The sequence below is a fragment of the Corylus avellana genome, chromosome 1 (assembly GCF_965113065.1).
Source record: "Corylus avellana chromosome 1, dhCorAvel1.hap1.2, whole genome shotgun sequence".
Lineage (NCBI taxonomy): Eukaryota > Viridiplantae > Streptophyta > Magnoliopsida > Fagales > Betulaceae > Corylus > Corylus avellana.
In genome coordinates this window covers 38,283,334-38,308,531 of record NC_142490.1, presented here as the reverse complement: position 1 = coordinate 38,308,531, position 25,198 = coordinate 38,283,334, and the positions used below count along the sequence as shown (strand labels likewise).

At 34.7% G+C, this 25,198-nt stretch overlaps 1 protein-coding gene across 1 annotated transcript; it reads left to right on the top strand.

Moving 5' to 3' along the window:
- The first annotated feature begins 19,114 nt into the window (after positions 1-19,114).
- On the top strand, positions 19,115-23,943 carry BIN2 (Protein kinase superfamily protein). The gene is made up of 12 exons (XM_059582930.2): positions 19,115-19,326; positions 20,356-20,445; positions 20,613-20,672; positions 20,760-21,032; positions 21,108-21,182; positions 21,339-21,395; positions 21,619-21,759; positions 21,870-21,920; positions 21,998-22,093; positions 22,344-22,427; positions 22,688-22,789; positions 23,327-23,943. The coding sequence occupies exons 1-12, from the start codon at positions 19,312-19,314 to the stop codon at positions 23,420-23,422; spliced, it is 1,140 nt and encodes a 379-aa protein (XP_059438913.1). The 5' UTR covers positions 19,115-19,311; the 3' UTR covers positions 23,423-23,943.
- The last annotated feature ends 1,255 nt before the right edge of the window (positions 23,944-25,198 follow it).

Sequence of the window (25,198 nt, the reverse complement as noted above, 5' to 3'; positions counted from 1 at the left end):
AAAAGATGGAAACAGAAGAACAGAATCTCATATAATAAAGATTAAAAATGGAAAATAGAAATACTAATATAATAGAAAGGGAAATGCTAGGTGTTCTTCTAGCGTTCTCCTAGTATCCTCCCAACTGTGATGTAACTTTTAAAATCAACAATAGATTAAAAGTCAATAATGATAATCTCAAATTCAACGATAATTTTAAAAGTCACATCACAATTAGGAAGACATCATGAGAACACTAGAAGAACACCTAGCATTTTCCTAATAAAAAATAACTTCTACTTTTTTGTGGTATACTTATCCCACTTCCATTGAAATCTTGATAGCCAATGTTGTCCATCAATTAAGCACGTAAACAATGTGAATTATGCATTAAAAAAAAAAAAAAAAAAAAAAAAAAAACCTAGTTAAACAACAACATAAACTAAAAAAATAATCATATCTCGTACCAAAAACAACATTCAAAGTAAAAAAATTACAAGTATCTTACTATAAAAATATAGGAAAAATTTCACAAAGGTCCCATGAACTTCTATGCGTTTTGACATAACACCCAAAATTCAAAAATTCTCAATTTTACTCCTTAAACTTTTAATTTGATGCAACATATCCCCTCCGTTAGGATTTGACTTTAAATCCTAGTGAAGGCTATGAAAAATATTAAAACACCCTCAAATTTTCATTTCCTAAAAAAAATATAATCAAAATTGGGGCACATGTCAACAGACCCACGAAGAGGTCATAACCAGACCCCATCGTGGGTCTGGTCGTGACCCATGCTGGGTCACAAGTCATGGGTTATGGGTGACCCATGGCTAGGTCACAAGGTAACCTAGCGTGGATCACTTTTTTTTAATAACCTTTTTTTTTATTTTTTATTTGAAATTAATTAATTTAATTACAAGTAAAAACTCTTGAATTCCCCTTCTACTTGCAAGTTTAAAACTTTAATTGCAGCATTCGTCCCATCTGATAGTATTCCTTTATATACTGAAGAAATTTGTGAGTCTAACTCATCTCATAAAACCAGTTCTATAGGGAGAGGGTTACTCATTTCTTATAAGCATGCTCAAGGTCTTGTCCACAAGCAATGTGAGATTATTCTTCAACACCATCCCTCAAGTGCAAGCCAGTATTTTTTTTTTCGATCCTTATCACAGGGTAAGTAGTGTAGACCCCATTTATCTTGTGATAGGCTTTGATACTATGAAGAAATTTGTGGGCCTAACTCATCTAAAAAACCGATCCAATAAGAAAGGGTTGTCCATTCCTTATAAACATGCCCAAGATCTTGTCCACATGCAATGTGGGATTATTCCTCGACATATACTGACCCAAAACTCCCTTCACCAACTAAGTTGTTAACAATGAAATCTTTTGTTGCTTGTAGAAGTTCTTGGTGAGAAATTCTTCTCCATGTTGTTACAAGTAACGACTCTTCCTCAATTGGAAATCTGACATTCCTTTTTTGACATCTTATCCAATTAGCTAATACAAAGGCCACTACAAGTATTGTTAACCCAATTGCCAATAATGCATACTTTAGTACACGCATTGTTGTAGCATTTTTTGGTTGAGAAAAACCATTTTTACATGGGGGAACTTGCAGTCTGGGAGCACTGCAAATTGCCTTGTTTGACATAAATGATGCAGCCGAGAAGTTTACAAATGGTCCTCTTGAAGGAATTTCTCCTTGTAGTATGTTAAAAGACACATTCAAATATTTAAGATACTGAAGTACTTCTAATAACTTTGGAATCTCTTCAGCTAAATTATTACTTGAAAGATCAAAGAACTCCAAGAGGTATGTTAGACTCCACAAGCTCATGGGAACAGTAGAAGTCAATTGGTTGAAGCCTAAGTCAAGATGTCTTAAAGAAGTTTGACATATTCCTACTTCTAAGAACTTTCAGAAATCCAATTTTTTCAAGACCTTCATATTTTCCATATTCTTTGATGTGAGGAAGCCACTTAGAGAATTTGATGACAGGTTGACCTCCAAGAGGTATGTTAGACTCCACAAGCTCATGGGGACGGTAGAAGTTAATTGGTTGAAGCCTAAGTCAAGATGTCTTAGAGAAGTTTGACATATTCTTACTTCTAAGAACTTTCTGAAATCCAATTTTTTCAAGACCTTCATATTTTCCATATTCTTTGATGTGAGGAAGCCATTTAGAGAATTTGATGACAAGTTGACCTCCAAGAGGTATGTTAGACTCCACAAGCTCATGGGAACAGTAGAAGTTAATTGGTTGAAACCTAAAGGTCTGTTTGGGATTGCGTTTGAGTGGCCTAAAAGTGCTTTTAACACTCAAAAAGTCTATTTGAAGAAAAAAGTATTTGTTTGGTAAAAAAATTAAAAGCGCTTTTAAGGGTCCAAAATAGCCTAAAAATTGCTAAAAAGCACCTTTGGCAAAAGCTTAAAAATGAAGCTTTTGCCCAAAAGTTTTTTTTGACTTAAAAACTCTATTTATCAAACACAATCTCAAACAGGTTCTAAGTCAAGATCTCTTAGAGAAGTTATCTATGCATGTAGGAATATGTCCAAAAAGCTCATTATCAGTTAAGTTTAATTCAACCAAGCTCTCTAAACGACAAAGATCAGATGGGATAGGACCTTCTAGTCTATTACTTTGAAGGAACATACGTACCTTCAAGCATGTGCAGCCTTCCCACTGTAGCTGGAGTTGGTCCATCCAATTCATTTGTTCATAGGTTCAAAGCTGTCAAGCTACTTAAATTGCCAATATCACTAGGAATGTTGCCCTTAATACTGCAATTAAACATTGAAAATCTTCGAAGAGAATTAAGCCTGAGAATGACTTTTGAACCAATTCTAATTCGGTGAGTTGTGAAAAATTGGAAATAAAGTTGGGAACTGTTCCACTCAATCTATTTGCCCCAAGAAATAGCTCTCGAAGATTTGGAAGGAAGAAGCCTATATTTGATGGAAGATGGCCTGAAAGGTTATTCAAAGTTATTGCAATGACTTGTAGTATGGAGATATTGAAGATTTCAAATGAAATTGGGCCAACAAAGTTGTTGTTCTCAATATTGAATAGCTCTCTAGGTTTTGTAAATTACCAATTTCACCTGTCACATTATGAACAATTAATTATGTATTATTATTCAAAAAAATAATGAATTGTACGTACAAGTGAGCAAAGTGTAAAAGCTTAACTAATACTTCAAAGAGTTAATTAGTATAGTTGATAATAAATAGGGATAAATGCAAAATTAGTGGTGCGTATAAAAAATTATCTATAGATCCTCAAGGTATGCCAAAATAACAGTTTACTTCCTGAAATCAATTTTCGTTACACAAATTAACAAAATCTATCAATTTGCCACATTATATACAATAAAAACGTGATACATGTTATTATTAATTTTTTACTATCAAAAAAGGCAATTAAGATTTTTCACATCATTTTACTACGCTAGCTAAAATTATATATCAACCTTCACTCCACGTCATACTGTTATAGTAAATTAATATAATCTCTTATATCCCCAAAATTTTACCCCGTGTGTAACCCTCCCTCATCTTCATCTTCCTCAGCCGCTTCACAAAATGCGATTATCAAATTCTCGCAAAATAATGCTCCCAAATCGTGGTGAGGAATATGAAAACGAGGGAAGGTTATGCACGAAGTAAAATTTTGAGGATATAAAAGATTATATTAATTTACTATAGTAGTATGACATGACAAAGTAACGAATTTTGTTAAGTTACTTAATAAAAATTGAGTAGGGAATAAACTGTTATTACCCTGGGTACCTATAAATTATTTTTTATACCACAATGAGTGATTTGTAATTTAGGCAAACTACAGGAACCTATAAATTATTTCTTATACCACATAGAATGATTTGTAAGTTAAGCCAACCACATGAACCAATTTTGCATTTATCCCAAATAAGCCACTATGTTATATCTTCTCCCCACAAATAGGACCTAGTTTCACATGGTTAGTTGGCTACTTTCTCAGTTGTGAAATGATTGAAATAGTTGAGGTACCTAAGCAAAACACAAAATTCCTATAAAGGATTATGAAAGAATAATGCTAGACCTCTGTCACTTTTAAAACTTGTTGACATGTCTCAGAATGTGATTGGAGAGTGTTAAATGTTTTAGGAGTTGACGTGGCTCCAAACATGTGTTAGTAAGTTGTAAAAGAGTTTGTAAGAATAGCACTATGAAATTCAATTTTCTACTAACTAAAGTGGCCATCACAAAAAGGACGAAAAGGAAAAGAGTTCTATCCATGAATGTACTTGTAATTTCTCATAATTTCCAGTATTTGTGTATGTGAGCTATTTGTAGTGGTTGTAGAAGTGAGGAGATGATAATGTTGAGGAAATAAATCAGTGCAACGGTCATAAAACATTTGAGAAAGGCAAATCCCCAACCAGCAACGTTAATATTCCTTCTACATAAATAATTTTCATGTATAGAAGATTTTAACATTAATTTACAACGGCTATGTAACCCAAGTTTTATGTATGAATACCTCATCATGTAAATTGATTAATATCAAGTAATATACAGTATTCTCTTCTTCATTCTCTCCCTAGTTATGTTGGGCTTTTATCATGGTATCAGAGCATATCAATGATTCTTAGAGATTGAAAAATCTGTTTCTTCAATTGAAAACAGAGCCTCATTTTTTTTTTTTTACCTGTAGGCAATATTCTTGCCGGATTCTTTTTTGGTACAAGTCCCACACGCTTTCGCCGGTCAGAAAACATGTAGACCATTCTCTATCCATTATAGTGGTACTCGTTTGGTTAGAGCCCACTCCGATCAGCGCCCAAATTTCGACTTAGTGGCGCTGTGCAACCGATTTCAACACTCCCGTTGCACGCCCAAGCCATAGCAAGCCCACCACTTCGCAACACCCATCCCTCAGTTTCTCTGCTTGGATCAGTTTTTTAAGTGGATTTGTTGATTGCTGCGAGACGAAAGAGGAAAAAGAAAAATTGGCCTTGGATGGGTCAATTTTCTTTTCCACACACTCTGCACAAGAAGAAGCAATTGCTTCTGGGAAAGGCACGAACAGTAGGTGTTTTATTCCTAACCTATTATTTTTATTTTTTTTGTTATTTATTTGGGGAAACTTCACTTACCCCTCTCAAACTTTCGCACTTTTTGCAAACACCCCCTCATTGTTCAAAAACTCTCACGTTGATGTATCCAACTTTTGTTTCCTTCCACTTTGCCCCTTCCGTTAGGATTTTCTATGAAATCCTAACTGAGAGGTGTGAAATTTCAATCTTGCCCTTATTTTTTATTAAAAAATATATATTTTTTTTAATCTTGACCCGTGGGTTTACCGGTGGATCTAACCCACCCGTATTATGACCCACGGGTCATATTATTATTATTATTATTATTATTATTATATATTTTTTTAAAAAAAAATAGTGACGGTGGGTCACAAAGTGACCCACCGGCGGGTCACAAAGTGAACCCCGGTGGATCACTTTTTTATCATTTTTTTATTATTATTTTTTTAATATAATAATTATAATTTTTTTTTAATTTATAAATAAGGGTAAATTTGAAATTTTAAAAAAAAATTGGGGTATAAAGGACTTTTATTCATTTGACCGTTTGATTTAACTACAAAATCTTAACGGAATGGACAAAGTGAAAGAAAATAAAAATTTGATACATCAAAGTGAGAGTTTTTGAACAATAGGGGGGGTGTATGCAAAAAACGCGAAAGTTTAGTGGGAGCAAGTGAAGTTTCCCCTATTTATTTCGTTTGGGCTTAGACCTGGCCCAACCCTTCCATTATTCAACAAGTATTTCTAAAGCCCATCTACACAAACCCACAAACCAGTAAACTTCCATGTTATAAACTACAAGTAGTTTAGCCATCATTCCTAAGCTACAGGTCGTCTAGTGTTCCCTTCAACCAAAAAAAAAAAAAGGAGAAGCCCCTAGTCTTTACCATGACTGAAGCCACACCTTCTATCATTTCCACACCTCCCTCCCAAGATCCCAATTATCATCTATACCTCCACCATTCCGATCACCCTGGTGTGGTATTAGCATCTCAGTCTCTTAATGTAAAAAATTATCAAACATGGAGCTGAGCAATCATTATGGCTCTCATCGCCAAGAAGAAACTCAGATTCATTGACGGGACCATCTCTCCACTAGCAACCTCCTCCAAAGATTTTTCACAATTGAGTCGTTGCAACAATATGGCAAAATCTTGGTTATTAAATTTTACTTCTAACGACATTTGCACTAGTGTTATTTATTGTAATCTTGTGAGCGACATCTGGATGGATCTTAAAGAGCGATTTTCTCAAGTGAATGGTCCTTGCATGTTTCAACTAGATCAAGATATCAATACCCTCGTTCAAGGCACCATGCCTATCGCCACATACTTCACAAAACTAAAAGGGTTATGGGATGAACTATCAACACTTCAGCCCAGCGACCCTTGTACATGTGGAGCATTGAAGGAGAGTCTCAAAATACAGCAATGTCAGGGCACTATAAAGTTCTTCATGGGTCTCAATGAATCATATGCAGCTGTTCGGGGACATATCCTCTTGATAGAACCATTGCCTTTAGTCAGTCATGCATATGCCTTGGTTCTTCAAGAGGAACGCCAACGCAGCATTACCACCACACCCACCATTGAGGGCATTGCCTTGGCTACAAAAGGCAATCTACCACCACGGAAGGAGAACAGATCTGGTTTTCAGAAGAAGTAAAGACCAAAATGCACTTATTGCGGTCGTGATGGTCATACTACCGAGCGATGCTATCATGGATTCCCTCCTACTCATCGCAAGATTGACTCAAGCTCTAGTCTTAAGTGTCGTGCTCATCAGGTTTCCACTACTAGTAGTTTTCCTTTTACACCTGATCAATGACAACAACTCCTTGCAATTTTGAATAACGTCACTCCACAATAGTCCATGGCCCACCAAGTAGGTAGTACCGAACCATCTCTCTCAGGTACGTCCTCTGTCTTATCTGATGATTCATTATGGATTCTTGATAGTGGTATTACTGATCATATGGTCTGTTCTCCCATTGCCTTGACCCAGTCCTATCCTATTCATGGTCGTACTGTCCAATTACCTGATGGCTCATATGCTTCTGCAACTCACATTGGGTCTATGATTTTCTCTCCATCACTCGTTCTTCATAATGTCCTTTGTGTTCTTACTTTTCATTTTAACCTGATCTCTGTGCATACATTATATCGGACATTGCATTGTCTCATTATTTTTTCTTCTAATTTTTCTTTCATTCAGGACCTTCGCTTGATGACGATGATTGGTCTGGGCACTGAGCAGGATGACCTGTGTTACTTCACCAACACGAGACCCGCACGATGTCAGGTGGCAAAATCAACCTCACAGCTTTAGCATCGCCAATTAGGTCACCTCTCCAATAAAGTTTTGTCTTTTCTTTCCAATAATGTATCTAAATTTTGTAGTTCAAATTCTGAACAATGTCTTGTTGGTCCTCTAGCAAAGCAAACACGTATTCCATTTCCCACTAGTCAAATTTCTTCTACTGCACATTTTGCTTTAATACATGTTGATATTTGGGGTGGTTACTGCACATCTTCCATTAATGGGGCATATTATTTTTTGACCATTGTTGCTAACTACACCCGATGTACATGGGTATATTTGATGCAACATAAATCTGAGGCTCGCTCTCTTCTACAATCCTTCATTAATCTTGTCGAAAACCAATTCTTGACCACCATCAAAATAATTCGTAGTGACAATGGTCTTGAATTCACTATTCCATCATTTTATTCTAACAAATGCATCATCCATCAGACTAGTTGTGTCTCTACTCCACAACAAAATGGTATTGTTGAACGCAAGCATCGTCACCTTCTCAATATGTCTCGAGCCTTACTTTTTCAAGCCCACTTGCCCACACGTTTTTGGTGAAACGCTATCTTAACCGCTGCCTATTTGATCAATAGAATTCCTACTCCCCTCCTATCTAGCAAAAACTCCATATGAGAAGTTATACAACTCGAAACCTTAATACAATCACTTACGAGTTTTCGGTTGTTTGTGCTTTGCTTCCACTAATTCCCAAAAACCATCAAAATTTGACCCTCGTGCTATACGATGTGTCTTCCTAGGTTACCCTTATAGTCAAAAGGGATATCGTCTATATAATCTTGATCACCACAAAACTTTCATCTCTCGTGATGTATTTTTTATGAAGATCATTTCCCCTTTGCCCAAACCACCCCTAAGCAATCTTCACAGGTCTTACCTATTCCTTTTGACCTCCCTGATAATGTCCCTACCCCTTTGTCACCTGTTGTTGAAGCTTCAGTTGCCCCTTCTGCCAGTCAGACTACCTCTTCCCCACCTCTGGTCACTCGGCAATCTACTCGGTCGACCCAACCACCTGCATACTTGCTTGATTTTCATCTTGCACAGGCTTTACCGTCTCGTACCACTCAATTATCTGAATCAGTGTTGGTGCGTTCCTCAGGTAACCCTTACTCTCTTGATGTCTTTTTATCTTATGCTTGTCTCTCTAACCATCATCGTGCCTTTAGTACTGCAATTTCTCTTACACAAGAGCCAAAGTCTTTTTTGCAGGCCATGCAGGATTCCAAGTGGCGAGATGTAATGCGTGCTGAGGTGGATGCTCTAGAGTCGACTCAGACATGGACTCTAACCCCTCTTCTGCTCAGAAAGAAACCCATTGGCTACAAATGGGTTTACAAAATAAAATATCACCCAGATGGTTTTGTGGAACGATATAAAGCTCGCTTAGTGGCTAAAGGTTACAACTAACAAGCTGGCATTGATTATACGGAGACCTTTGCTCCTATTGCTAAGATGGTCACTGTCTGCTCTTTCCTTGGCCTTGCCGCCTCCTGCAGATGGCACTTGCATCAACTTGATGTCAACAACGTCTTCCTTCATGGTGACCTTGACGAAGAAGTCTACATGCACCTTCCTCCTGGTTTCGGAGGAAAGGGGGAGACCAAAGTTTGCAAACTCAACAAATCCCTTCGATACAATGGTATGCAAAACTCTCTTCCACTCTCATTAGTGCAGGATATAAACAATCCAAGGCAGACTACTCACTATTTGTCTAATCCCATGAAGGTAACTTCATAGCCATTATTGTATACGTAGACGATATTATATTGGCAGGCAACAACTTGGAGCAGATTCAGAAACTTAAGAAACATTTGGGTGACCATTTCAAACTCAAAGATTTGGGCAACCTGAAGTATTTTTGGGTATTGAAGTAGCTCGTTCAAAGAAAGGCATCTTTCTATTACAAAGAAAGTATGCTCATGAAATACTTGAAGATATCGGCTTTCCTGGTGCCAAGCCTAGCAAAGTTCTCACGAAGCAAAATTTAGCACTCAGTAAACATGATGGAGACCTCATTGCTGATCCCTTATCATATTGTCGATTAGTTGGTAAGTTGATTTATTTAACCATTACCAGACCAGATTTGGCCTATGCAGTGTAGGTGTTGAGTCAGTTTATGGACAAACCATGCACATCCCATTTAGATGCAGCACACAGAGTGTTACGCTACATCAAGCAGTTTCCAGGACAAGGAATTCTCTTATCAGCCACAAGCAACATTCAATTACATGCATTCTGTGATGTAGATTGGGCACGATGCAGAGACACTCGACGATCAGTCACTGGATATTGTATATTCCTTGGAAGCTCACCAATATCTTGGAAAACTAAAAAGCAAACAACAATATCCCGTTCTTCGGCTAAAGTAGAATACAGAGCTATGGCCTCAACCTGCTATGAAATTACTTGGTTGAAACAACTATTGGCGGACCTCCATATCTCACATTCACAACCAGCAAAATTGTATTGTGACAACAAGGCAGCCATCCACATCGCCTCAAATCCTGTCTTTCATGAGAGAACAAAGCATATAGAGATTGATTGTCACCTCATTCGAAAAAAGCTGCAGGATTGCATAATTCAAATTTTTCACATACCTACCACTCAACAGCCTGCTAATCTATTTACTAAGGCGCTAGGTTCAACACAATTTCATTACCTACTTGGCAAGTTGGGTGTCATGAATATCCACTCCAACTTGAGGGGGGGTGTTGAGGAAATAAATTTGTACAACGGTCATAAATCATTTGAGAAAGGCAAATCCTCAACTAGCAACGTTAATATTTCTTCTACATAAATAATTTCCCTGTATAGAAGATTTTAACATTAATTTACAACGGCTATGTAACCCAAGTTTTATGTATAAATACCCTATCATGTAAATCGATTAATATCAACTAATATACAGTATTCTCTTCTTCATTCTCTCCCTATTTATGTTGGGTTTTATTAGATAACAGGGGCAATTGCGTAAATTTCTGTGCTATCAACACGTAAGTATTTTTTTTTCTGATTTTCTTAATGGCTCTTTAATGTAGCTGGATCTATCCACGTGTCCTGCTTTAGTTTGCAGGACATGAACGGGTGTTTTTGCTGATTTTTTTCTTCAACAACATTGAATGTGTTGTGTATGGCCTGTGTCACGTGTAATGCTTGGAGTACAAAAGCATCACACGTGTGGACGGTGAAGTAGGGGTGAAAGTATAGAACCGCTAACCACTTTTGAAAGCAGTTATTAAAAACCGCTAACCGCTTTATATATATATATATATAATATTTATTTGTATGTTGTGTACAAGACTACAAGTGAAGTAATGATTGTAATTTTATTTGTATTATATGTTGTATAGATTCGTAGAAGGTGACCAACAAGGATTTTTGTATATAATAATTTTTAATCCTAAAATGGTCATGAAAAGGAAAAAAGAAACTGTTTAAAGTGAGCAAAAAAACGTTTAAAGTGAGCTCAAAACCGGCAAAAATAAAAAATAAAAAAGGCGCCCAAAAAAAGCGGTTATTCGGATGCGGTTAACCGCTAACCAGGCGGTTAACCGCCTAGCGGTTAGTGGAGGACCGCAACCACCTTTTCACCCCTACGCTGAAGCGACTCGAATTATGGGCATCAATTAGATCCACATGACTCATATCTCTACGCGAATTAGGATCCCTTATAATTTTTAAAAACAAACGATTCATAAATTACATAATTTTAGTTATTTTTAAGTACAAAACGCTTGAAAAATTGAGTATATTTTTATCAAGTTTTTGCTCTGTAAGTTGTAAAAAAGCTTTGAATAAAAAATTATCTTTTAATTTTATGAAGAAAAAAAAAAGCGTCTCTATAAAAGTGAATAAGAAGCATTTTGGAAAGAAAATTCTTTTTGATTATCTCGATTACATGCTACCTTTTTAATAAGTAACATTTTTCAAGTTTTTCAATGCTTAAAAAGAATCTAATTATATAATTTAAGAATCTACAATTTTAAGGAAATTGTAGATTATGAAGGAAAATATGGACCGCAGCTAAGCAATAGGTGCATTTTTTTTCTTTTTGTTTTCTTTTTCTTCCAAGAAGTGAAGCAATACATGTGCTATATGACTTAATTAGAGACGACACATTTGAAGTCGTTAATGAGGTTGGTCAGCATTTTGTACTTTTGAAGTGGACTAATTCTATGCCTGCATCCATGGACAATACCAACCAAAATGGATTCTAATCTTGAAAAAGTCTTTTCTGATTAATATTTTGTAATCATTTTATTATTTTTTACATTTTGAGCAGCTTCTCTTATCGGTCTTACGTGGGAGATTGAGATTGGATGCAATTCACACAAGCATAATATCTTTTTATTTAGGTGATTCAATTTAAATGAACAACCTAATCACAATGACAAAAATAACAAACTACTCTTTGGCCAAAAGAGTGGTTCCACGCTTTAACCTACCCTAATCGCCAGTTTGAAGGTGTGGCCAAATCATCCTTGCGGCAACAGCCACTCTTTATTTATATTACGGCCTCATTTGGTTTGCAAAATGAGTATTTCATTAGAAAAATGAATAGCTATTAGCCTATTACTAGAAATAGATGAAAGTAGAATAGAATAATTATTCTTATTTCTTAGTTTGATAATAACACATGTTTTAAGTGGAATTGAATCAAAATTGCTAAAAAGCTCATTCATATATATAAATGGGTGGTTAAGGCCACCCTGAAACGTCACGGGGGTGGTCGCACCACCCCAATCTCTTTTGTGGGTGATCGACCATCTAATTTTTTTATTTATTTTTATTTTTTATTTTGTAAGTTTGAAAAAAAAAAAAAAAAAACAAAACAAAAAACAAAAAAAGAGAGATAGGGGTATTATTTTGGAAAATGCAATATATTTATTTGTGTAATGGATTAATGATTTTCACAGGAATAATCATTCTTAAGAATAAGTCCTTATTAAATAAATAAATAATTATTTTATAAGAATAATCATTCCACAATAGGTATGTATTCCACAAACCAAACCGCCCTGACATGTACCTTGAAAAACAAGTCCTTCCTTGTCCTCTGTGCAATTTTAGCTTGAAAACTCTGGAACTTTTTTTTTTTTCCCTGAATTGCCGCTTCTCATAGATTGTATGAATACCCCCTCTCCCTTTTTGAATAAAAAAAATAAAAAAGATTGTATGAATAAACTGGTCATGGACATTAGACCTTCTTGGGAATTGGGCCGGCATGGCCACACAGTCCACAAAAATAATATAACCAGCCTATAAGCCTATTAGTAGGTCCAAAGACCCGATTCCATCATATAATAGAGAATTCGCCCCCAACAACAAAAGAATGGGCATCATATTCAATTCTACATTATCAAATATGTATTTTATTGGGTAAAGTTCAGGTCACCCCAATAACAACCTATTCCTTAAACTATCAATTGCGACAATTTATCTCTCTAACTACCAAAACAATGATAATATATCCTTAATTTTAAAAAAATAACGAAATTACCCTTACTAAAATAAGAACAAAAATACTAAATTTTTGTTTTTTTTTAAAAAAAAATTTAAGGGTATTTTTGTCTTATTGAAAATTCTATATGGGTAATTTAGTCATTTTGCTAGTATTAGGGGGTACATTATCATTGTTTTGGTAGTTTGGGGGATAAATTATATAGTTTAAGGAATAAATTATCATTAATGTAGTAGTTTGATGGGGCTAAGTGGACTTTATCCTATTTTATTTTATTTTATTTTTTGTGTGTATATCAAATATATTTTTGAGTTAGAGGAAATGGTATCCTGAAACTTAGGCCATCCCAGGGTAAACCCATGATTTAACTAGTTCATATTTCTGGTTTTGTTTTTTTTTTTTTGTTACATGTCCACACAAGAAAAAGAGAGTGAATTTAAACTAATGACCTCGCTTCTTTTCTTAAACACATACGCTAAGCATCAAAGTTATTTTCAGCCAAAACTTACCGACAAGCTCTTATACTTATATTCTTTTCCTTTTGTAGGTGCGAATTGACCAGGTATTCGGTACTTGGAAACTATTCTAACATACCTCAACCAAGTCACTCATACGAGCATCGCAGTTATTGTTTTTGCAGCCATAACATGGGACTTGGTCAGAATGGAGATTAACAAAGCAGAAATGAGTAAACGTGCTCCAACTTGCCATCTAATTCACCAAAACTTACGAACAAACAAAAACATCAAGTAGCATCCTCTAATGCCTCATCCAACAAACATTTACAACCTTAACAAGGTAAAAATTCATCGCGCAGTGCGGCCCAAAATGGGCCTTATACAACTCTTTGTCAACCCTTTCATGGTGGAACGTCCCTCTACTCTGTGGGTGTCAATGCGAGCAGTTTTCTAACCGCTCACTAACCGTTAACCGTTATAATGGCTTAACCGCTATAATCACCTAATGGTTAATGGTTATTGGGTTTCCTAACCGTAATCGCTAAGCGCCTTTTTATATAATATATTTTTATAATTATAATTATAATAATATTTATAGATATAACATAATCAATTAATCATTGAATCATTTGATTATATAATAACAAATTATACATATATAATATGACATAACTCATAAGTCATAAGTATGCAAGTTCATACTAATACAACAATTAAGTATCTAGAGACTTAGTTTCAATATATATTATAAACTTATAAGTCCATATATGTTATAAATTATAATTATACATTATACATATATGCAATTATGCATATTGAATAATATAAATATATAAGATCAATATTTAATCTTATGATTCAATAACAATTCAAATACTTATTAAAGTGATCATATTATTAATGTACAATGATAATGTGATTTGTTTAATATCAAATTAAGTAATTGACATTTGATTAAACAATGTGTTACTTATAACCATAATTGAATTATTAATGTATTATCATTCTAATTTATATGATTATATAATAACAAATTATACATATATAATATAACATAAATCATAAGTATACCAATTCATACTAATATAACAATTAAGTACCTAGAGACTTAGTTCCAATATATGTTATAAACTTATAAGTCTATATATGTTATAAATTATAATTATACATACATACATACATATATGCATATGAATAATATAAATGTATAAGATCAATACCTAATCATATGATTCAATGACAATTCAAATACTTTATTAAAGTTAATCATATTAAGTTTTAACAGGTTATGATTTATATTTAAGGAATTTTTTTAAAAAAAGTACAAGTAAATGTAAATTTGGGATAAAATATTTTTGATTTTTCAATATGGGCTCTTCTTATTATAGCAATTTCGCCTGATAAGACACTAAAAATGCAAAAAACAAATGAGGTAAAAATTCTACAGTGATCCAAAAAAAAAAAAAAAAGCCAAAAACTGAAAATTGATTATATGTTTATCTTGAGAAAGCCTAAAAAGCCCAAAAAAAAAATCCAAAAAAAGCTCAAAACACTCAATTTTAAAAAAGTGGTTATATGGGCGGTTACATGTTTTACTAACCGCTAACCGGTTACGGTTGCGGTTAGTGAAATTTAATAACCACTAAAGCGATTACGAGTAGCGATTTTTGCCAATAACTACTAACCATAACCACATTGACACCCATACTCTACTCAAAGCATCACACTATCGCATGCGGCTTTGATGTAGATGATGCAACTTTTGCTGCGACGGTATTTGTGGCCGCTACAATAAAACAAACATGCAAGGCTTTATGGCCCATAAATCATGATGTGGCACCGCTAGCATTGTACGGTGGCTTGTGCCGCCGCCGCACTAAAACCACATTGTGGTGGAAAGAGAGAAGATTGTCATGAAAAGAAGTATGCAGCGACTATCGCTAAGTTTATTCATTATTAACAGGTTATCATGCTACATGGTGATAGCAACGTAATGGTGAATAAATCATGGTCATTATGCATAGGTCAATCATTGTTCTGAGTATTTAAATTCAAGAAAGATTAGAAATAAGTGATCAAATAAGTTTAGAGCATAACAAGACACTTTAGGGATGTTGATATGTTGGTATTTTTGATAAATATTTGGTGTGCTGCTCCCATACTTTTGCTGCATATGTACTTGGTGATCAATTTATTTGTCAGTATGAATATGACGATAAATATACCGATCAAGAGATTTATAACCGGGCTATGCTCGCTATGTGCGAGTGAGAGATGTTAAATGGAAGGACGCCCACGATGGGTGCGCCACTCCCACATGTTTTTAACGTGTGACTTTAAGCTAGATGTTGAGTTTTTAAAACTGATAAGCGTTCTTCCATGAGGCTTTAGGCAAAAAAAAAAAAAAAAAACAATGAGGCGCTTGAAGAATCTCGTTGAACAACTCCAAAATGACTTGATGAATAACAATTTCAAAAAATGACTTAAAAATGATTTGAATCTCTAACGTTTTTCATGTGTTTATGAATATAAAATCCCCTTAACATTATCCTTACCCTTCACCCCCACTATTTTTTTAACTATTTTTGTTGGGTGCACAACAAGGGAAATATAAAGTTGAGGTGACTAATTTAGCTTTTATCATGTTGAAAAGGTGGAATGTGAATAACAAAATACAGAAAAAGCTCCATTTATGGTCAACATCTTCTTTCAAGACTGAGATGGGACAAAGTTACTTTCGAAAAGGAAGACCTTTGTGACTCACTCTTTTCCATATTTTTTTTTTATTTATATTTTTCAATTATGCCTTCATAAAACCAAACCTAGGTTACCATAAGTATTATCCTTCCCTTGCCACCTTTTAATTCCTGCTATTGGACTCACATGCTTGGCCCTTTCTCTTTCCCTCAACCAAACTTTATGCCTTTTGCATTTTGTTTTTCCTCCTATTTTGAGTAATTTATGGTTTCTAAGATTATATCCTATATCCTTCATGAAGAGATTAATAAAGATTAAGGCTGTCTTTTTGGGAGTAAAATGTTTTTTAGAAAGTGCTTTTCTTATTTTGGGTGAAATATTGATCAGATTGAAAATATTTTCAGGTGACCAAGAAAAATAATATTTCATAAGGTGTAAAATGATTTCTACTTCTTATCTGCGTAAACTATTTTTCGACGCCTTCTCACATTCTTGGGCAAGCAATTGTAAGAGGGTCTCTAATGAGCCATACGTGTCTAAGCAAATTTCGAATTATCCGAACACTTGGCTAAGCAAGTGAGCTTCACATGAACCCTATCACAATTGCGTGTCTAAATTGCAAACAATATGAGCAGATAATTGGATCTCAATCTCACCCTAGAAGACCTTCTACTCTCTCACACTATTTTCTTCTGCAGCTCGTCTTTGTTGTCTCTCTCTCTTTCTCGCAACTCCTTAAATATTATGAAAATATATAATCATTGTTAGTCAATATGTGTATATTTTAATTAAAAATCACTTTTAGCTTGATTTTTTAGTTGTTTTATATTAATATTTTTATGTTGTCAATAAAAATTGATATTTATAAGTTTATATGAGACTATGACTAAATAAAAAAATATCAAATATTTATTAATTTTTCATTCGAACCAAAAGTTAAAAAAAATCAACAAAAATCAGCTAAAAATTATTAGTAAAAATGAGCCTTGGATGATTGGATCCTTATATTTCATAGAATATATACTAATGATCCCATACTACCCCATTAACTCAACATTTATAATCCCAATTACTACGAAAATACCATTTAATGGACCCATGCCTACTTGATCAGCCTCAATTAATCCTATCTTTCTTTGGTAAAAATTATAAATGGAATTCAATGGGATCGATGGAGGCCAATACCATCTCTTCATCCACTAGGGTAATACTAACTTCAGGGCCAAAAAAAAAAAAAAAAAAAAAAAAATTCTTTTTAATCTTATATTAACTTTCAATTTCATTGCTTTGAATTGAATTGATTATGGTACAAAGGGGATTACATATAAGAGAAAGTCTAAATTTCATTTTCATATTCTTCTTTCATTCAACTTTTAAAAAAACTAGTTAGAGCACTCACAATGGATGAGTCAAATGATACTTTTATCTAAAATGGCTAATCAGATTTGTAAAAAACCTCCCGGCTCTCACCATGATTAGCAAAAAAAAAAAAAAAAATGCTACACGTAGCAGTACTTCTCAAAGGAGCCATTTTATTTTTTTATTGTTTCTCTCACTTGTTTTCTCTTTTTTTCAAAACTTTTCCCACTTTTCAAAGGATTATTATGATAATATTCTTTCATAATTTTTAATAAAAAAGATATTTCGTAAATATGATTGACATTACTATGAGAATATAGTTTTCATACTTAACGTTGGCAAATACGACATTTGAAAAATATAATCGTTGAAAAATATAATTATTATAAAATACAAACCTTTCAAAAATATTATAGTTACAAAAATGATTATTTGAAAAATAATAATTATTGAAAAATTATTGTGCTAAATGAATTACCATTGAAAAAAAAAAAAAAGAAAAAAAAAGTGAAATACGAATTTTAGAAAAAGAAATAAAGATAGAATCAATAAAGAGTAAAAAAATAATATAAATAAAACATATAGCTAATTGAATGTAGGAGGCACTTAAAAATTCATTAGTTAAACTAAATAAAGTAAGTTTTGAGGAGCTATTTTGTTAGAGGTGTTCATGCTATTTTTATTAACCGCTTATATATATAATATAGGAGTGCAACTTATATGCTTGTTAAATAGTGCATATTTTTATGCCAAAAAGGCATATAAAAGGCCAAAAAAAGCAAAATAAGCCCAAAATTGAAAATTGGACCAAAAGAAAAAGAAAAAAAAAAAAAAAAGTGGAAAAAGACATTTAAAGTGAGCAAAAAAACCCTAATTTTCAAATTCGGCCAAAAAAGAAAGCCTAAAAAGCGGTTAGTAAAAAAGGCGGCAGTTAGCGGATGCAGTTAACCACTAACCTGCTAGTTAGCAAAAGTGGTTCGTAAAATGTACTAACCACTTAAGTGGTTGCAGTTAGCGGTTTTAGCCACTAATCGCATAATCACCCCTACATTTTACATAAAAATTTGGTTACCCCATTGTGAGTGCTCTTATTGAATTTGTAAGGGTAAATAACATGAAGATTATAAATGGCAATTCTCTATATATATAAATTTCTTCCACGTGTGAAAATTACATATATTTTTTTAATATATTGAGAAAACACGTTAGGTTAAAAAAAAAAATTCAATTGGACAATAAGAATACCTCGCATCCCTACACAAATCTCACCGCAGAAAGCAAATTTGAAAATGAGTTCTGAATTAAGGTTAGAAAGTCAATTGGGAAAAAACCACAGCTTATAAAAGGGAAATCGCTAAATCAAATCCCTCTCCCATTTCTCTCCCCTTTGTGGATATGTTTAAAAAAAAAAAAAAAAAAAAATTAGAAAAGTCAAACATATTGATTTTATTTCAGTTTTGTTTCAATATGTACATATGAACACAATGTTCCTTAAATTGCCAAAACATAGCAATTTCAGTTTTGGTTCAATATTATATATATATATATATATATATATATAATACTTAACTTTTTATTCCTGGGGAAATAATGTTTTGCTTTGTGTTCTATTTTTTCATCTTTACAGGGAAAAAGGACCGAAATTCAAAGTCCAATCATGTGGCCGTCGGCAAAGAGTCCAAAATTCAAAGTCCAATCTCGTAAATTCCACAAAGAGTGGGGGCCTTTCCCCAGCATCAAAGAGAGAGAGAGAGAGAGAGAGAGCCAAGAGGACGGAAAGTTTAGAGAGCGAAAGTGGAGAAAAAAGCAGGTGGGAATCACATGGGCTTGTTGTTGTCTCTCGCTGCCTCCGCACCATGATCTTCTTCTTCATCAGCATCATCGTCGTCACCCACTGATTCTACCACAAGATTCCCCATCCACCGCCCCACCATGGCTGACGATAAGGTACTCACCACCACCTTTCACATTTTCTCTTCTCATCGTTTGGTTGCTGAGAAAAAAGAAGGAAAATCCGGGTAGTTGTTGGTAGCAGCGTTCGAGTGGGAAATGTGGGATCCAGGTTCTGGGTTTTCTTTTTTCATTTGTTTCCTTTTCTTTTTTTCTTTTTTTTTTTCTTTTGATTGCGGCTGGTCTTGATCGGTGAGCTGTAGGGAGATTCTGGGGAGAGATCTTTGCTTGATTTGATTTTTCTTTTGTTGATCTGAGATCGATGCTGGGGTTTTGGATGACCTGATCTTCTCTCTTATGCTTCTAGTTTCTGAGAAGGGTCTGGTTCTAGGTTTTTGCACGGCTCTCTGATCTCTAGCGTTAAGAAGTTTTTGGCTTTTACTTAATTATCCTGTTTTTGGAGCTTAATCGTGCCGATTTAGGTAAATTTTCCTTTGGATCACAGTTGGTAGTGGTTGTATTAGTTTGGGTTTGATAAACATTGGGTTCTCTGAACAATCTGGGTTTGATTTAGAGGTTCAATTACGGTTTTCCGTCAGATCAAGCTTGCTTCCTTCATGCCTCGGTTTCTTACTAGATTTTCTAGCATTTTTCTTAGTTTACTTAGTGGGTTGCCCTTGCTTTTTGTTAAGATTGTTTCATGGGGTTAACGGGTTCGATCTCCTTCTATTATTATGCAAAATCTTCGTGCTTTGAAGCATTTTGGCTTCGCTACCTGTTTCCTGAGCTTTTTTTTTTTTTGTTCCCTTACCTGCTCTTCTCATGGTATTTTTGAGGACTTCATTTCTAGTAGTCTAAGCTAGTAATATGCTCTGAAAAATATCGTACTCATGTGAGTTCCTTTGGCTGGTGTGATAAGGGAGATTCTATCATGGTGTTGGCCATGGTACCTGCTAATTTGTGAATTCAACTATACACAGTTTCCCAGTGCTTGCTGGAAAGTAAATCACTAGAAAATATTGTTTAGACCCGTTTGAAAGTTTCGTTCCTTTAATCTTTCAAGACTTGATGTGGTATATTTCGCAGGAAATTTCTGGGCCTGTTGTTGATGGAAATGATCCAACGGGTCACATCATTTCCACGACGATTGGAGGAAAAAATGGAGAACCGAAGCAGGTAAGCGTTCTAGAAAGTATCTCTATGTGTTGCACTCCTTTCATTTCCCCTTTAAAGTTTGTGCTTTTAATGAATTTTGAACAATTTTGGAGATTTAGATGGCTTTGTATTGACCAGATTCACCTACATGTGAAATTAATGCCTTTTTGGTGTAATTGTCCTTGCAGACCATCAGTTACATGGCAGAACGGGTTGTGGGGACGGGATCATTTGGAATTGTTTTTCAGGTATGCCATTGTAATCGTTGCATTTCTACCCATCTTGATTCCTTTCTATCTATCATGTCATTATCCTGATATTTTTCTTTTTCTTAGGCAAAATGCTTGGAAACTGGTGAGACCGTAGCTATAAAGAAGGTTTTGCAGGACAGAAGATATAAGAATCGTGAACTGCAGCTCATGCGTGTGATGGATCATCCAAATGTGATCTCTTTGAAGCATTGCTTCTTTTCCACGACTAGTAAAAATGAACTTTTTCTCAACCTAGTTATGGAATATGTACCTGAGACCATGTATCGGGTCTTGAAGCATTACAGCAATGCAAATCAGAGAATGCCACTCATCTACGTGAAACTTTACATGTACCAGGTATACATGATGCTTTCTTATGTTGTTGGCTAATCACATATTCTTTTCTGATATTAACTGGGAAACGCCTTCCAGATCTTTAGGGGGCTGGCTTACATACATACTGTTCCTGGAGTTTGCCATAGGGATTTGAAGCCTCAAAATCTTTTGGTATGCTCTTCCCTGGTTGTAAACTGAAAATAAAAGTTTGATGTTACTTGTTAAAAGAAAAAAAAAAGGATAAAATGTTGTAACTTTGACTCATTAAGAAGAATAAAAAATGCAATGTTGTGACTTTTTTTACTAACTATTCTCAACTCTCTACAGGTTGATCCTCTCACTCATCAGGTTAAGCTTTGTGATTTCGGAAGTGCAAAAGTGCTGGTATGTTGACCTCTTATTCTTAAATTTTTTCGTAAGTTTCCTCTGGTTCAAGTGGATTTGTGCCTTTAAGCTTCCTGCTTAGCTAACTTCTGGCTGTTTTGATTTGGAAGACACATTTATTTGTGACTGTTTATGATTCTATGTTAGCAAATATGATACTTTTCTTTCATCTGTTTTCTAATATATATTCTCTGCCATTCACCATAAATTTAATTTTGGTCAGATCAAAGGTGAAGCAAACATATCATACATATGCTCGCGATTCTATCGGGCTCCCGAACTTATATTTGGTGCCACAGAATATACAACATCAATTGATATCTGGTCAGCTGGTTGTGTCCTAGCAGAGCTTCTTCTAGGGCAGGTTAGCATTTTTAACAAATTTGACTTTCCAGCAGTCTCTGCAAGGAAAGTTTTTCTCCACTGTGAGTATGTTTTATCTGATCTAATTTTGTTTTTTTATAATTTTTGTAGCCATTGTTTCCTGGAGAAAATGCGGTGGACCAGCTTGTAGAAATTATCAAGGTTTGATTTGGTCTTGGATGCTTGAATGCATGCAATTCTTGTGACTATGTGTCAACGTCTTATGTTTTATCATACAGGTTCTTGGTACACCAACTCGTGAAGAAATTCGTTGTATGAATCCAAATTATACCGATTTTAGGTTTCCGCAGATAAAAGCACATCCTTGGCACAAGGTCTACACTTTATTTCCTTTTAAATTAATTGAATTGTCACAAAATTAAGTTCATAAGGAGAGGCATCATCTGTTGCATGTTAAGACTTTTTTAGTGAACATATGTCCATTCTTGTGTGATATGCACCCTTCCGATGTATTTTCATTTGACTTAATGATGCAAACATTAACTTGATTATTCTAATACCATTGTTGGTCCTCTAACAAACTTTTGAGTATATTCTATCTCACTTTTAAGTTTCTTGATTTAGGTTTTCCATAAAAGGATGCCTCCAGAAGCAATTGATCTGGCTTCGAGACTGCTGCAATACTCACCTAGTCTTCGCTGTACAGCGGTGAGTTCATGTCTGCTATCATTTTTATATGGATATATGACTACATCTAGCTTTTGGTGTAGCCAATACTCATGAGATGTTAGTCTTGGTCAATGCCAATGGATTATTTGGTGTCAAGAGTTTTACTTTTGTGTTTTATTTATTTATTTATTTTTATGTAAATGTATGGATATGTTTATATGGGTATTTTCTTTTATATAGATGATTGTGTGCGTCTGATTGCTTTCCTTTTTGACTGGGAGTTTGTTTTGTTATCACAGCTAGAAGCGTGTGCTCACCCTTTCTTTGATGAACTCCGAGAACCCAATGCTCGCCTACCAAATGGTCGCCCATTGCCACCCCTTTTTAATTTTAAACAGGAAGTAAGTCTTCTAACATTACTTATTTGTACTGTATATGCTTAGCCATTAGTGATTGGAATCAAAATTATACTCCAGTATGCATTTTTTAATTGTGAAATACTGAGATACCAATAGTTAATATTTGTTTACTTTTATGTGTCAAAATCTTGGGAGAAATCCATTCCTTGTAAGTGCCTGTTAATGCATGGATATGGCACTATTTTTTAGGTTGTTAGCCACTCATGATTTCTGTAATGCTAGCCATCCCTATTCATTCTGTGTGGGGAATGAGAGTGCTGGGGATGTTTGGAGAGGAAGTGTTGGTTGGTAGTTATTATCAACCGACCCAGTTGCAAGCAAGTCTGTCTTATTGTTCATGATTCTTTATTCCCCTTAAGAAGGTTTCTACATGTTGTAGACATCATTTATAAATGGTTGCAAAAATAGCTTAAATGTGCCTGTGTTGGGTGATTGGGTGCATGTTCTGCAACTATTCAGTTTGATATGTTCCATTTGTAACCCGATTGTTTACTCGAGATTTTCCTGTGGTGGTTACAGATGTCAGGGGCTTCACCAGAGCTTGTTAATAGGTTGATTCCAGAGCACGTGAAACGCCAAATGGGTTTAAATTTCTTGCATCCAGCAGGCACATAAGTGTGGAAAGTTATGTGGGAATGTTTGTCTTCCAGTTGATGTGTGACACAAGGAGTTACTATCTTTGTGTTAGAATCCCGATGCGTTGCAGCCTGAGCAGTATCACTTCTTGCTGTTGCTTCACCCAGATGCATAGAGACTCAAGTGGCTGGATAGCTGCGGTTGCTTGATGAGTTCCTTAATACGGTTTCCTCCCTATCCCTCCTGAAACTCTCTCTTTACAAGCCTCCTTTCTTAAGACACCTTTTTGTTTTTGTACATGTTTGATAGTTAAGATAGCTGGAGATGTACTGATCAGAAAGCTGCTAGCAGAGGAAAAGCTAGGGGAAAGTGTATTTATAGCTAGGAAGAAAGCCCCAAATAGAATGGCTGAACAAAAGGGGGGGGCGATCTTGTTGCTTGTTGGGTATGATTTACGTGCATGTTGTTTTCCTTTTACTTCTTTGGTGATTGACTTGTATTTGCAGACAAATTTGTTACCAACTATTTGTGCGAATTAAAATGCTATTGTTCTGTGTTTAGTACACACTACGAATTTAGCTTAGGTGCCGTAAAAAAAATCTACAAACACGTCTTTTGTAGTTTTTTTAACGGTTCAGATCTAAACATTATTTGTGTCTTTCCCAATCACAAAGCAACCAAAACATTAGGGCCTACTGAGCTTGTTATGGCACCCCCACTTTCTCCATCTTACTTAGCTAAATCCAAGAACAGTTGAACGTTTACGTTTATATTTTTCTTCCTTTAGGACAGCATCCCATGTGCTTCTATTGGCTTATTCCTGTGGAATAATATTCGGCAGGACCAACTTTTCTCATCAATGACTCTGTTATCTGCTCAGATAAAATGTAAAAAGTTATAGACGGTTGCATTTTTCTATTCTTTTTGAATGCCATACCATAGCAACCGCTAATTTAACTTTTATTTTTTTTATTTATTTTTTTTCCAATGAATAAGAAATTTATTAAGAGTCAAACTCAAAAGAATACAACAAATTGGGTCTCACCATAGTCCATTACAAATTGCAGAGAGCCCAACAAGACAGGAATTATCAACTGTCACAAATATTGTCAGACCTCCTAAGAGCATTAGCAGCAACTCTCCAATATTGTTTTTCCCAAGTTTAAGGATCCAAACTACTTTTTTCCGTTAACCATTCTCTAGATGAGTACTGTTTTAGATTTCATCTGTTTTTCTTCTTTGATTCATAACCGGATTTTTTCTCCTTTGATTTTGTCATTTTCTCCGATTTTGTCCGTCTACGATTTCGTTTTCGTTTGTGATTTTGCCTGTTTGCGATTTCATTCGTCTACAACCATTCATCTCTCATTTTTGTCTCCGATTTCTTCCCCTCATTCTTTTATCTGATCTTGAGAAGACCTTTTTTTTTCTCTCGTTTTCTTACCTACTAAACAGCAACAAAGATTGTGTTGATGGCTAATTTTTATAAATCATTTTTGCAGTTTGTGGTGGTGATTTTGCTGCTCGTTTTGGTGTGGTGCGAGAGAGAGATAGAGAAAGAGAGGAGAGAGAGAGACGTGAGGAGAGAGAATACAGATGTTTTTATTTTTATGAATATAATAATCTATTGGGTTGTTACAGCGTTTCCCAATGTATTGGGAAACACGGTAAAAACCTAATGGTGTAGGTTATATTTAAGGAAGTTTATGTGGATGCTTTTTTGTGGTTTTTAACAGATTTTCCCTAAACATAGGGAATGAAATGAGTTTTAGAGAGTCTGTTACTAGTGCTCGAAGATCCCATCAAGCATATATT